The following is a 15,579-nucleotide window of genomic DNA, read 5'->3' as shown; positions in this document are numbered from 1 at the left end:
GCCGGACTGGACGAGGCCGCCGATGGACAGGACGCGATGGACGACGGGCAAGACGACACCGACAAGGGGCATCCAAACTAAGTATTTATTTATTTTTTTCTCAGGAATTTTCCTTCAAGTTCGGGGGTGCGCGATATAGCAAGATAAATACGGTACATATAGATGATCTCTATATCTATCTAGATATATATCTTAATAGAGATCTCGGAGTGTGTGTGTATATATATATATATATATAAAAATGAGAGTGAGAGAGATTATATCTATCTCTATCTAGATATTAATCTATATAGAGATCTCTCTCTCTCTCTGTATATTTGTGCACTAAGTTCCGTGTCTTTAACCGATTCCCACCTCATATGACGACTTTGAGCGGTGATATCTGAATGATGGGTGCAGTTACAGATATCATCTTCAATTTCAGCCGGCGATTCCCTACATCTTAAGAATGATCAAAGCGTCTCGATCGTCGTTACGGGCGGCAAGAAGTGACGTCCCCCCTCCTCTGATGCTTCTCCAGGCTCGCCGCTGCCATCAGCGAACCGGAGAAGGCATCCGCCAGCTCCCGGGTGCTGACCATAGAGATTTACGTCGGACCAGATGGTCCCCCGAGTCTCTACGTTCGTTCGGAGGCCGTTGCGCGATGTTATGACGTCACGCCCATCCTCTGCATTCGAAAAAAAAAATGGCGTGGTACACTTACTGAAAGACGTGATCAAATGTCCTAATGAAAGGTTTGCGGACCATGAGGAGCAGGAGGAAGCCATTGGTCCTTGTGTCATCCAGGTACCTCAGAGACTCTTTTGCTTCAAACTGAATCTGAAAACAAAAACAAAATACAAAAAGATTATCTTGGCTCCACATGACAAAAAAAAAAAAAAAGGCTAAAAAAGGCTGACATGGTCAAAGTAAACCTGTGCGAAGAAAACTATGTGGAGGCACGACGAGGTATTTTTCAGGCGCTTTACAGGCGCTAAAGCGCCTGAAAAATGCCTTCAGTGTGAAAGGGGTCTTAAAAGTGGAAGACTATGCAAAAACTAAAATCCCTGCATCTATAGACAACACGGATCTAACACTAACCTCTCTATCCCTGTAAAGAAAAAAGCCAATCTGACCCGGCAAAGAACCAGGCATGAGGCTCCATTCACATCTAGGCAGACAAATTTGCGGTGTTTTGTCCCGCGAATTGCGGCGGCAAATAGCGGCGTTTTGTACCGCGATTTGCGGCGACAAAACGCCGCGATTGTCCGCCTAGATGTGGCCCTCTATGGAGATGGTTCCCGAACGCCGAAAGCCGCCTGAAAAAAAGGTCCGGGGCCTTTTTTCAGGCAGCGGGCGACAGGCGTTCGGCGTGGAGATGTGAACCATCTCCATAGAGGGCAATGTCTTTTCATCCCTCTGGCGGCAGCGGCGTCGCACTACAGGCGACAAAACGCCTAGGTGTGAATGGGGACTAAGTGACAACATCAAACCCACCCGTCATGACAACCTGGCTGTGTTCTTCAGTGAATGGAATTACATGTTTGGGGAAATTTGATGCAAAATTACTATAGAACATCAATGATACTGGTGGAGCTAGAGGGATTATTATCATTATTTATTTATTTTTATTTTTTAATGATGGTTTCATTCTACATTAATGATCTTGGTATCATTCAGGCGGCAGAAGTGTACACATCCGACCCTCGCTTGCAAGCTAATCAGTTACCTGTCTGTACTTTGCAGCTGTCATATCGCCACACAGATTCACCAATCCCAGAGGATCCACAAAAACAACTTCAAACGCCCGGTGAAAATCAGCAATGGAGGGCTGAGCGAAAAAAAAAAAAAAAAAAAAAGAGCAAGGGTGTAAAGAATGAAAAACATTTATAGTAAAATTTTATTACAAAAAAAAAAAAAAAAAAACAATTATAATTAAAACCAAACAACCAGTGGACGCACCCATAGAGGGCGCAGGAGCGCCGCCCCCTCTCGCTCCTGCACCGCCACTGAAAACAATACATAGATTCATGCATTGCAAGAATCTATGTATTGTCGCCGCTGCCGCCCACTATTCAGATGGCCGCCCCCTGGCGACCGCCGGTCATCTGAATAACGGCAGCTGGTTGGCTTTGGAAATGTTATCAGAGCCAGCGGGTCTGATAGGCTTTCCGATTGCCCGAGGGCTGTAATCAGCTTCCAAATAGTTAACCAGGGCACGCACGGGGTGTGCGTTCCTTGGTTAACACTGACACGCATCTCAGCCAATCAGGTTCACCGGATCTGGTTACCGGTAACCCGATTGGCTGAAGCGACATCGAGGGCGGGAGAAGACATCGAGGGATCGTGGAAGAGGATCCATGGATGGCTGACCGAAAAAGGTAAGTGCCAGGCGGGGGGAGGCAATCTGGCAGCATTTTAGGGGCAAACTGGCGGCAATTGATGGGCACAGTGGCGACAATGGCATGGCACAGTGGCTGTGTTTGGCATGGCAGTGGCGACAATTGATGGACACAGTGGCGACAATGGCATGGCACAGTGGCGACAATTGGTGGGCACAGTGGCGACAATTGGTGGGCACAGTGGCTGCGTTTGATGGCATGGCACAGTGGCGACAATTGATGGGCACAGTGGCTGATTGATTAGTGGCTTCCAAATAGTTAACCAGGGGACGCACGGGGTGTGCGTTCCTTGGTTAACACTGACACGCATCTCAGCCAATCAGGTTCACCAGATCTGGTTACCGGTAACCTGATTGGCTGAAGCGACATCGAGGGCGAGACTACATCGAGGGATCGTGGAAGAGGATCATTGGATGGCTGACCAAAAAAGGTAAGTGCCAGGCGGGGGGAGGCAATCTGGCAGCGTTTTAGGGTCAAACTGGCGGCAATTGATGGGCACAGTGGCGACAATGGCATGGCACAGTGTCCTTATTTCTTCTGAGAAATCCTCACTTCCTGTTCTTCTGTCTGTAACTCCACACAGTAATGCAAGGCTTTCCCCCTGGTGTGGTCTACCACCAAAAGAAAGCTCTATTTGTGGGAAAAAAGGGACGCCAATATTGTTTGGGAGCAACGTCGCACGACCGCGCAATTGTCAGTGAAACCGACGCAGTGCCGAATCGCAAAAAGGGGCCAGGTCCTTCACCTGCATAATGGTCCGGGGCTGAAGTGGTTAATAACCCGCCCCGAGCATCAGGAGTGTGTGGCAGCGTATTGCGCAGGCGCCGTGTACAGCCGATTACATCTTCGCCAATTTTAGGCTTCTCCGTATGCACAGTCCAACCCGGGCATTATCCAACGGGGGGACACATCTCGTCAGAACACCGGTGCTACTATAGAGGAAGCATCAGTTCATGGGACGACTCCTCCCTCCACATCCAGCCTGCATCCTCCTCTGCCGGCTCCATTCACTCTCATGATCTGGGATGGCGGGTCGGTGACCCATTGGATTGTGATCCAGGCTTGCTGACCCGCCAACCTAGAGCGGTGGCCATGTGCTTGCCTGGTTTGAGGTCACAGGTTGAGCACCCTGATTATATATAGGACATAATACAAAAAATTGCATCCATTGATTGGAAGGTATATGGCCAGTCCCTACAAGGCACAGACATGCACAATGATACCCCTCATGACACCGGCACTTACCAGGGACATACCGCTTGATCTGCACATTGTTATTCCATCAACTGTCAGGTCGTTGTTGGCTGCAAGGAAACAAGACAGTCACTGAAAGGCCAAAGTGGGCATTAAAATACAAGTCAGGCCGCAAAAGAAAAAAAAAATTAGGACTAGTGAACTTATTTTTATTGTTCCTTGCACTGCATTACAACCGATTGGCTTCTAGTGACAAATCTCCCTCCTCCACCCTGAGCTCAATAGGCTGATCCAGGTGATCCGACGATATGGTTCCGGCTATCGAGATGGTTCCTGTAAGGACTGCGCAGGTGCAATCCTTGCCGACGGAAATCACAGAACCTCCAGGGCGACGTGGAATTTGAGGTAAGTGGCCAGTCGGCCTCACGTCCTCGCTTCGCTCGGCCTCCTGGCTCTTTTTTTTAACATCCTCCAATCCAAGGGGATGTTAAGGAATGAGCCTGGATGCCGGCCGAGGTTCGGAGATTTCCGTCGGCAAGGATTGCGCCTGCGCAGTCCTTACAGGAACCATCTCGATAGAGGAACCATACCGACAAGTAGAGGTGAAACAACTAATCGGTTAATAGACTACTAATCGATTATGAAAATAATCGATTACAATTTTCATAATCGATTAATCGGCCAGTAACATATTGGGGTTAAAAAAAAAAACTAAAATTAGCCCTTTTATAGTACAAAAAAGCAAATCGCTACTGTAAATATTACTTTCACTGTAAAAAAATGAACCCCTTGCAGTAGCGATTATTTGCTCTTTTTGTACTTATTTTTGTTTTTTTAACCCCCATTATGTTACTAAACATCTCAGGCCGGGTTCACACCTGTTTTTTGGTGCTTTTTGCAGAAACACACTACAGTTCATTTACATGTTTTCCTATGGGACACGTTCACATCCATGATTATTTTTCAGCTGCTGCGTATTTGGAAAGGGCGAGGACTTTTTAACGCAAAACGGTGCTATTTTTTTTTTTTTTTTGGTTCAATATACTTCAATGGAGAAGCTGCAGAAAAACATGTAGGGCCAGATCCACGAAGCAGTTACGCCGGCGTATCTATTGATACGTCGCGTAACTTCTAGGATGCCCCGTCGTATCTTTGTTTCGTAGCCACAAAACAAGATACGCCTGAAGCTGGGCTAGATCCGACTGGCGTACGTCTTAGTACGCCGTCGGATCTAAGGTGCATATTTACGCTGGCCGCTAGGTGGCCCTTCCGTCGATTTCCGCGTTGAGTATGCAAATTAGCTAGATACGCCAAGCCACAAACGTACGTCTGGCCGGCGCATTTTTTTACGTCGTTTGCGTTCAGCTTTTTCTGGCGTAGAGTTACCCCTGCTATATGAGGCGTAGCCAATGTTAAGTATGGACGTCGGGCCAGCGTCGAATTTTCCGTCGTTTGCGTAAAACGTTCGCGAATAGGGCTTTGCGTAGAATTACGTTCACGTCGATAGCATTGGCTTGTTGCGGGTTAATTTGGAGCATGCGCACTGGGATTACCCCCACGGACGGCGCATGCGCCGCTCCAAAAAAAACGTTATTTACGTGGGGTCAATAGGAATTACCATAAAACATGCCCACATCTTATCCATTTGAATTGCGTGGCCTTACGCCGACACAGTTACACTACGCCCGCCGTAACTTACGGCGCAAATTCTATGTGGATACGGAAAATACGCTGTAAGTTACGGCGGCGTAGTGTATCTGAGATACACTACGCCGGACTTACAAATGCGCCGCGCTACGTGGATCTGGGCCTTAATGTGTTTTTGCGGCAATTTGTGTTTTTGTAATCTGCCCAACAACAAGTGGGCCAAAAAAAAATTAAAAATGCGATTTTTTTTTTTTTAAGGCTATTATCCGATTAATCGAAACAATAATTGGCCAACTAATCGATTATGAAAATAATCGTTAGTTGCAGCCCTACCGACAAGTCACCGGGTCAAATTCAAATTGTTACACGGCTTACATTTAAAGTGTTAGTTCACCATTACAGGATAAATGTAAAAAGTAAAAAGAACACTGGACACTCTGCCCTTACCGCCCGCTGTACTTACCTCCAGCTCTCAGCACCCTTGCAGGCGCTTCAGTGATCCGAGGATTTGAAAATACCCGCTCTTCTTTCTCTCTTCTCCGTGCAGAGCTCTAGCCAATCAGAATCTATCTGGTCTGTCCCAGAAGCGCTGCATGGAGAACAGGGGGGGCTGGGGATTTCAAGTGCCTGGACCACTGGAGTGGCTGCGGGTGTGCTAAGAGCTCGGAATCGGGGGGGGAGGGGGGGTAAGGACAATGTTTGGCGTTGGTTCACCTTTACATTTTTTCTGTAGGACCGGTTCACACCACAAAAAAAAACGCACTATAGATCCATTTCGGGTGCGTATTTAACACGTTTTTTGGTGTGTTCCCACGCGTTTTTTGATGCGTCTCCCCCCCCCCCCGGCGCATTCCAGATGAATTTTATTTTTTCCTGGGGTTTTTTTTTCAGGGCCAGTCCACACCATACTAAACAGTCCAAATGCGTTCCGAATGCTTTTTTGCATGTGCATTTTTGATGCATTCAGGTGCATTTACCCCCCCCCCCTCTTTTTTCTTCACCTTAACCACTTATCGACTACTGCGGCAGGTCGGCTCGTTCCCACAAATCGCCGTAGGTGTATGCCGGCACCTTTAACCACTTAAGGTCCGCCTAACGCCGATATAGGTCGGCAGAATGGCACGGCTGGGCACAATCACGTACCTGTACGTGATTGTTAAGTGCCCAGTCGTGGGCGAGCGCCCCGGTTCCGAAGCTCTGTGACCGCGGGACCCGCGGACCCGATCACCCCTGGAGTCCCGTGATCGGTCCCCGGAGCTGAAAAACGGGGAGAGCCGTGTGTAAACACACCTTCCCCGTTCTTCACTGTGGCGCCGTCACTGACCGTCTGTTCCCTGATATAGGGAAAGGCGATCAATGACGCCACACGTCCAGCCCCGCCCCCCTACAATTAGAAACACATATGAGGTCACACTTAACCCTTTCAGCGCCCCCTAGTGGTTAACTGCCAAAAACTGCAATTGTCATTTTCACAGTAAACAATGCATTTTTTTAGCAATTTCTGCGGTGAAAATGACAATGGTCCCAAAAATGTGTCAAAATTGTCCGATGTGTCCGCCATAATGTCGCAGTCACGAAAAAAAATAAAAAAAACGCTGATCGCCGCCATTAGTAGTAAAAAAAAATAATAATAAAAATGCAATAATTCTATCCCCTATTTTGTAAACGCTATTAATTTTTCGCAAACCAAGCGATAAACACTTATTGCGATTTTCTTTACCAAAAATATGTAGAAGAATACGCATCGGCCTAAACTGAGGAAAAAAAAATATTGCTGGTCAAAGACCAGAGCACTTTTTGCGATTCGGCACTGCGTCGCTTTCACTGACAATTGCACGGTCGTGCGACGTGGCTCCCAAACAAAATTGGCGTCCTTTTTTCCCCACAAATAGAGCTTTCTTTTGGTGGTATTTGATCACCTCTGCGGTTTTTAATTTTTGCGCTATAAACAAAAATAGAGCGACTATTTTGAAAAAAAATTAATACTTTTTACTATAATAAAATATCCCCCCAAAAAAATGTAAAAAAAAAATATTTTTTCCTCAGTTTCGGCCAGTACATATTATTCTACATATTTTTCGTAAAAAAAAAAAAAAATATCGCAATAAGCGTTTATTGATTGGTTTGCGCAAAAGTTATAGCGTTTACAAAATAGGGGGTATTTTTATGGCATTTTTATTAATATTTTTTTTACTAGTAATGGCGGCGATCAGCGATTTTTTTTTCGCTACTGCGACATTATGGCGGACACTTCGGACACTTTTGACACATTTTTGGGACCATTGGCATTTTTATAGCGATCAGTGCTATAAAAATGCATTGGATTACTATAAAAATGCCACTGGCAGTGAAAGGGTTAACACTAGGGGGTGGGGAAGGGGTTAAGTATGTTCCCTGGGTGTGTTCTTACTGTAGGGGGGGTGGCCTCACTAGGGGAAATGACTGATCTTCTGTTCATACATTGTATGAACAGAAGAAGATCAGCATTTCTCTCCCTGACAGGACCGGGATCTGTAACGAGCGATCACGTGTGCCCGCCGGGCACGCGCACGGGAGTCGGGGGGAGAGCGGGAGGCGCGCACGCGCCCCCTAGTGGCCTGCGCGAGAGCCAGCGTATAGCTACGGGCTCTAGCGCAGGCGGCTTGTCGGCAACTAGTTAACCTGATCTGTGATCAGCTGTGTCCAAAGGGTTACAGCGATCACAGATCCCCGCCGATGCGCGCCGCAGGGGGATCATAGACGCCCTCCCGGCAATGTGAGCCGTCTTTTCGGCTATAGCCCGGGCAGGAAGAAATTAATAATATACTAATGAATACAGACCTCCATTACCTCTTATATCGGTTTGGAGTTTATTTTAGAACGTAAGAGTCATATTAACCACTTAAGGACCGGACCAATACGCAGCTAAATGACCCAAGGGGTTTTTACAATTCGGCACTGCGTCGCTTTAACAGACAATTGCGCGGTCGTGCGACGTAGCTCCCAAACAAAATTGGGGTCCTTTTTTCCCCACAAATAGAGCTTTCTTTTGGTGGTATTTGATTACCTCTGCGGTTTTTATTTTTTGCGCTATAAACAAAAATAGAGCGACAATTTTGAAAAAAATTCAATATTTTTTACTTTTTGCTATAATAAATATCCCCCAAAAACATATCTAAAAAAATGTTTTTTTCCTCAGGTTTAGGCCGATACGTATTCTTCTACCTATTTTTGGTAAAAAAAAAATCGCAATAAGCGTTTATCGATTGGTTTGCGCAAAATTTATAGCGTTTACAAAATAGGGGATAGTTTTATTGCATTTTTATTAATTTTTTTTTTTTACTACTAATGGCGGCGATCAGCGATTTTTTTCGTGACTGCGACATTATGGTGGACACTTCGGACAATTTTGACACATTTTTGGGACCAAAATTGGGACCATTTAAATTGCATTGTTTATTGTGAAAATGACAGTTGCAGTTTGGGAGTTAACCACAGGGGGCGCTGTAGGAGTTAGTGTTCACTTAGTGTGTGTTTACAACTGTAGGGGGGTGTGGCTGTAGGACTGACGTCATCGATCGAGTCTCCCTATAAAAGGGATCACTCGATCGATGCGTCGCCACAGTGAAGCTCGGGGAAGCTGTGTTTACATACGGCTCTCCCCGTTCTTCAGCTCCGGGGAGCGATCGCGACGGAGTGGCAAGAAACGAATAGCCGCGCCGTCTTCCCGGATCGCTCCCCGAGGAAATCCGACCGCCGTAAGTACCAGGGGGGGGGGGGGTTCCGATCGGACCCCCGACCCACGTCTAGGCAGGCACGTACAGGTACGTTGATGTGCCTGTCCGTGCCATTCTGCCGACGTATATCTACATGAGGCGGTCGGGAAGTGGTTAAAAGACTCTCCAATGTAGACACTGCAATAACCGAAATGTATTAAGTGACAGTACATGGACAGACCAGCTCCGAGTTGTATGTTATAGTAAAACACACTGATTAATAATGCACCAGTAAAATTCATTAATACCCAATATAATTTAGAAGATAGAGTGGTAAAAAAGAAAAAAGGTAAAACGATTTGAGCCTATACCCAAGAATTGCAGCGTGATCCTCAGCACCTGATGGCCGCTCATCGTTCGAGTAATCTTGTTCTTGGAGAGTAGATACGCAACAAGCATCGACGCCATGAAGCCGTTAAAGCTGCCGTAACCCTGGAGGGACAAGACAAGACATTCACTATAAGGAGGTAATACACGATGGGAGGGGGGAGGACTACCACTGCAGGCAGAAAGCTTGCACCGCTCTTCTAATATGTGGAAAACGGAACAAGTGCTGCTTCTAATTAACAAAGGGGTTGCAAGCCTCTTTGTTGATCAGGACAGATCTGCTCCGTGTTGTATGCTAGATCGGTCACAGAACAGTAAAGCTGGAGCTGCATGCTCAGATCCCTTCCGCTTGTCCCCGCTCCGCTGCTCAGATGATATTGGGGAGGAGAAAGAAAAAAAAACTGTGTAGGCTCTGCTTGTGTAGTGTTATCAATGCACGAGCAGAGACAGGGATATGAGCAGTATGCAGAAAGCTCACATCTAATATGATAGGTCTGACCTAAAAGGGATCTGTGGCAGTCTTCTACACTGAAAACGGCCATGTCCTCTCAGTTAATAAGTTACTAGTATGGGTGGCGCAGATAACCTAAAACTAGGGCTGGAAATACTAATCGAATAATCGGCAACTAATCGATTATGAAATAGTCGTCGATGAGAACTGAGAACTTGTGAATGTAAATGTGTGAAGAGCGATGCCTCATTTGACATGTTGTCCTGGACAGGATCTCGCAACTCTGAAAAGCAGGGGGTGGGGAGCTTAAAGTGACACATTTAGGTAGATTCAGAAAGAGTTAGGCCGGCTTATCTACAGATAAGCCGACCCAACTCTGAATCTGCACCGACCTATGTTTAAGTGTATTCTCTAACAGAGATACGCTTAAACATATCTAAGATACGACGGCTTGCGCCGTCGTATCTTAGATTGCAATTTTTCTGATGGCCGCTAGGTGGTGCTTCCATTGCGGCCGGCGTAGATTATGTAAATGAGGGAATACGCCGATTCACGAACGAACGCCAGGCCGACGCAGTACTTTTACGCCGTTTACGTAAGAGATAGGCCGCGTAAAGTTAGTGCTAGGCTCTAGTGGAATAGTAATGTTAAGTATGGCCGCCGTTCCCGCCGCGAAATTCGAAATTTTTACGTTGTTTGCGTAAGTCGTCCGCGAATCGGGATTTACGTCGTTTACGTCCACGTCGAAATCAATAGGCCCGTACGGCGTACTTAGCCGCAATGCACACTGGGAAATGTAGTCGCCTGGCGCATGCGTGACAAAAAACGTCAAAAACGTGAGGTCAAGCCTCATTGCCATGAAACACGCCCCCCCCCCCAACCCATTTGAATTAGGCGCCATTGTACCTGAATTTACCTATATACTTTTTTTTTTGTAATTTCAAATAAGTGGCCCCAAACACCGTTTTCTGGTGCGCATCAGATAACCCCCCTCTGGGAAGCTCTCTCCCAAGGGGATTACCTTGCGGGCGCGCTCTCGAGTCCTGCATCCGGCGTCCATAGCTACCGAATGCAGGACTCTGCCCCGCCCCCCCCCGCGTCATTGGATTTGATTGCGGGAGCCAATGGCTGCGCGGCCATCAATCTATTCAATCAAGAGCCGAGAACCCCAGGCAAAGATCCAGCCCGTTCGACGCAGACATTTCCAGAGCTCAGGTAAGCAAAATGGTAAGTAAAATGGGGGGGCTGGGGGGCCGGTAATAGTCAGATGTTTTTTCACCTTAATCAAGGATGCATTAAGGTGAAAGGAGGGTTTACAACCCCTTTAAGTTACGTCAGTGAGAAGAGAGCTGATTGGAGGGAATGGACACACCCCCCTTCACATAGCACACAGGAACAGAGCTCAGGCTGTCAATCAGCTGGAGGTCCCTCCCCTGTCAACATTTTTCTCTTGGTGTCAGGAAAACCTGTCAAAAGCGGCTCATGCTGATAGCAGTGGAACAAAGTAATGGACAGAAATTACACTTGGTGCTCTGGACTGAGACAAGTTCACACTATAGAGGGATATGCTTTGTTCATATTTCATGTCTTAGGTTCACAACCACCTTAAAGCCGTGGTTCACCCGTACAATATACTTTTTCCCCTTAGCTTCATGCTCGTTTTGTCTAGGGGAATCGGCTAGTTGTTTTAAAATATGTGCAGTACTTACCCGTTTACGAGACGCATCTTCTCCGTCGCTTCCGGGTATGGGCTGCGGGAATGGGCGTTCCTTCTTGATTGACAGTCTTCCGAGAGGCTTCCGACGGTCGCATCCATCGCGTCACGATTTTCCGAAAGAAGCCGAACGTCGGTGCGCAGGCGCAGTATAGAGCCGCACCGACGTTCGGCTTCTTTCGGCTACTAGTGACGCGATGGATGCGACCGTCGGAAGCCTCTCGGAAGACTGTCAATCAAGAAGGAACGCCCAGTCCCGAAGACCCATACCCGTAAGCGACGGAGAAGATGCATCTCGTAAACGGTAAGTACGGCTCATATTTTAAAACAACTAGCCGATTCCCCTAGACAAAACGAGCAGGAATCTAAGGGGATTGTTTGAAAAAATAGATTAATGGGTGAACTCCTGCTTTAAAGTGGTTCTAAAGGCTCTTTAACATTCTATGAATTACAGTTAAAAAAAAAAACTTTCTGGGTGCTACTCCCCCCTCAGCCCCTACTCCACCTTGATCCAGCAATGTGCATGAGAGCAGCGGCTCTCCCCTCACCGCAGGGGTAGCAATTGGCTCTTGCTACTGTCAATCAGCTAGTGAGCCAATGAGGAAAGAGCGGGAGGGCAGAGGCTGAGATGTGCTCCATGTGTGAATGGACACGGAGTCCAGATGCACATGAATCCCCATAGCAAGAGGTATGCTGCCGGGGGCAATCGGCGGGGGGGGGGGGGGGGGGGGGGGCCCATGGTGGGTGGACTTGAAAAAAAGAATAGGATCGAGGCTGCTCCGTGCAAAAGCACTGCAAAGAGCAGGTAAATATAACATGTTTGTTATTTTATATTTTTAAGGTCACTTTAAGGTTGAATGTTTCACAGATCTTACCTTGTCAAGCTGCCGTTGGCGCAGCCACACCTTGAGAATGAAAATGGCATCTCTCATGCCAGGGAAGTCGGTGATGCAACTGGAGAGGTGGTGAAAATGCTGCTCCAAAGCCAGATCCCACAGAACAGCGTTGTTATAGTGTGGGGTGGGAGGCTCACTGGTGCCCTCTGTTGGCCACATGTGTATATACATATATATAAAAAAAAACAAAAAAAACAAACACACACCACAAAGGTCATTAGTACGGAAATAAAAAATGTTACAAGCTCAGCAATTTAAATGGAACAATGAAATAAAGATTAGTAGGATGAGCCAGGTGCCCACTATTATGGTCAACAATAATAATATCTCTCCCAATTACTTTTCACAATATCTCAAACATAAATGAGGGGCCAACAGTAAGAAATCTACAAGGAATGCAATTTGAAAAAAATAAAAATTATAAAATCGTCCTTATTTAAAGCCACTAAGACCCCATACACACTATACAACTTTTGTTGTCATACACACTATACAACATGTAGTGCAAGGGCCTGCCTGCATACAAATTGAAAGTGTTTAGGTTAGACCTCGTATAAGATGGCTTTTGGTAAATCTAAACTTTGGAAAAAGTCTACAGAAAATCATATAGTATGTATCCAGCTTTAAATTCCAAAGTGGTAAAATAAAAAAAATTCTAAAAAGTGAATTCTACACCCAAAGCACATTTTATTGATTTTTAAATGTATGCCAAAAAAAAAAAAAAACACAGCTGTGAATGTACACAGAGATCCAAGCTGGGAGCCCCTGGCTTACCGTCCTGGTTACTCTTCTCCTCCATGTACCAGGCCGTCCTCACATTGTTCTTGTTTGGGGAGAAGCGGCTGGATTTGAAGAACCCGGAAGGAAGACAGACGTGGACGCGGACGGTCACCAATTGTTCATCTTTACCTGGAGAGAGAAACAGTAAAATACATCACCATGCACCAGGTCACGTCCCTTTCCTACTTTCCCGGGACACTCTGCAGAATACATTAGTGACCGCTGTGGAACCCCCAGTTACTACACATTAGTCTGAGCTCCTGATTTGCTCATCACTAATTATCTGCCTGCTCACTGGACAAAGAACCTGGGATGTGACACCTCTAAGGTCACAGTCCAAAAAAATCAGGTTGGGAGGACGGGTGACACAGGAAGCCGCATAACTAAGCAAAGAAAAAGTGGTGTCACCCAACTGGTTGTACAGTGTGGCTTAGCTTTATGAACCGCAAAGCTGGCTAAACAGATGTACAGGTAACAGGTAAGGCAGGCTGGTCTTAAAAGCCCCAATCTGGGATCAGATACACACTGTGGGCCAGATTCACGTAGAATCGCGGTGGCGTAACGTATCCTAGATACGTTACACCGCCGCAATTTTTCATCGCAAGTGCCCGATTCACCAAGCACTTGTGATGAAAACTACGCCGGCGGCCTCCGGCGCAAGGCGGGCCAATTTAAATGGGCGTGTGCCATTTAAATTAGGCGCGCTCCCGCACCGGACCTACTGCGCATGCTCCGTTTCTTAACTCCCGCCGTGCTTTGCGCCCCGTGACGTCATTTTTTTTTAACTGCGACGCGCGTAGCGTACTTCCGTATTCCCGGACGGCTTAAGTAAACGACGTTAAATTTTGAATTTCGACGCGGGAACGACGGCCATACTTTAGACAGCAATACGCTTGCTGACTAAAGTTAGGGCACCAAAAAAAACGACTAACTTTGCGACGGGAAACTAGACTAGCGGCGACGTAGCGAACGCGAAAATCCGTCGTGGATCCGCCGTAACTCCTAATTTGCATACCCGACGCTGGTTTACGACCCGAACTCCCCCCAGCGGCGGCCGCGGTACTGCATCCTAAGATCCGACAGTGTAAAACAGGAGAAACGCCGTCGTATCTCATTTGTGAATCTGGCCCTATGTATTTTCTGCATTATAGCTTCTCACCAGCCTTGTCCACCCTCACATATGCAACTCAGCGCACAATGTTGGAAATGCAAAGATGATCTCTATTTTTCTCGTCAAGATACTGGCAAGATTTCCAGACGAGAAACCTGAAAGCCTCGTACACACGCTCGGTTTACTCGGCAAGAAAGCTCTGCCAGCAGTTTTCTTGCTGGTTCTTGCCGAGAAAACCGAGCGTGTGTACGAGGCTTAAGAGCTATAGGCGGAAGTGACATTTTGACGTCGCTTCCGCCCTGCTATAGTATGGAGACGGGTGGGGGGCCATCTTCCCTTCACTCGTATCCATACCCAGCACAAGAGAGGACCCGATCGCCTCCGCCCTCTACCGCCGCCGATAACGGTGATCTTGCGGCGAATCCGCTGCAGAGACCACCAGTATCATAAACCGGACCGTTTACTGAAGAGGTGGATACCTGGGTTATGGCAGCAGCTGCTGCCATAACAGAGATATCCATCTTTAAAGTGCCGACGTATATATACAGCGGGAGGTCCGAAAGTGGTTAAAGCAGATCATGGGGGTAGATTTACTAAAAGCTGGAGCAATCTGGTGCAGCTGTGCATGGTAGCCAATCCGCTTCTATCTTTAGCTTGTTCAATTAAGCTTTGGCAATAAAACCTGGAAGCTGATTGGTTCCTATGCAGAAGTGAGCTTGGATTTTGCACCCTCCAACTTTAGTAAATAAACCCCCTTGTTCAATGCATGTGGTCAGGCTTACCTTGGGGTCTCAGCAGGAGCAGGGGCTTTAAGTGGTTGCTGTTCATGTAGGCAAACGTTACGCTGCCAAACATCTTGCTTCGTGACAAATGGTGAGCCATGTGTGCCAGGTAGAGCGCCCTCTTCCGCAGGTAGCGCTGGTTCAGGTTGTCTTTCTCCTGGAGAATCTCCTGCAAAAGAAAACAATGGTCATGCTGGCTGGGGAAACTGTCAATGGGGGACCTGAAAGTGATGTCTTATGCGTTGCTTACAGGTCAGGAACAAGAAGGGGAGGAGAGCGGCACCCGCTATGTCGGTTATGGGCGCACAGATGGGCAACCGGAGCCCGAGTGGGGGCACTTTACTGAGTTATGTGGAAGCATTTGGGCGGCAGTTGGATAAAGAAGTATACACATAGCAGCCAGGAGTGCAGCTGCTACACCTTTGGCAGCAAAGGGGTTAAACAATATGACATAACATCTCAGATGCTCTTTACAACGAGAGAGAGAGAGAGAGAGAGAGAGAGAGAGAGAGAGAGAGAGAGAGAGAGAGAGAGAGAGAGA

At 47.1% G+C, this 15,579-nt stretch overlaps 1 protein-coding gene across 1 annotated transcript in view; it reads right to left on the bottom strand.

Moving 5' to 3' along the window:
- Positions 1 to 15,579, bottom strand: part of NOL6 (nucleolar protein 6) — a 98,946-nt gene that overhangs the window by 70,854 nt on the left and 12,513 nt on the right. The window contains exons 5-11 of the mRNA XM_040336050.1: positions 15,039 to 15,207; positions 13,140 to 13,274; positions 12,345 to 12,511; positions 9,289 to 9,409; positions 3,627 to 3,685; positions 1,709 to 1,810; positions 704 to 819 (exon numbers count right to left, since the gene is read on the bottom strand). Coding sequence (XP_040191984.1) covers positions 704 to 819; positions 1,709 to 1,810; positions 3,627 to 3,685; positions 9,289 to 9,409; positions 12,345 to 12,511; positions 13,140 to 13,274; positions 15,039 to 15,207 — 869 coding nt within the window. The remainder of the gene's footprint in view (positions 1 to 703; positions 820 to 1,708; positions 1,811 to 3,626; positions 3,686 to 9,288; positions 9,410 to 12,344; positions 12,512 to 13,139; positions 13,275 to 15,038; positions 15,208 to 15,579) is intronic.

The sequence above is a fragment of the Rana temporaria genome, chromosome 1, assembly GCF_905171775.1.
Source record: "Rana temporaria chromosome 1, aRanTem1.1, whole genome shotgun sequence".
Lineage (NCBI taxonomy): Eukaryota > Metazoa > Chordata > Amphibia > Anura > Ranidae > Rana > Rana temporaria.
Note: the sequence above shows the minus strand (reverse complement) of the source record. Positions and strands in the feature narration are given on the sequence as shown.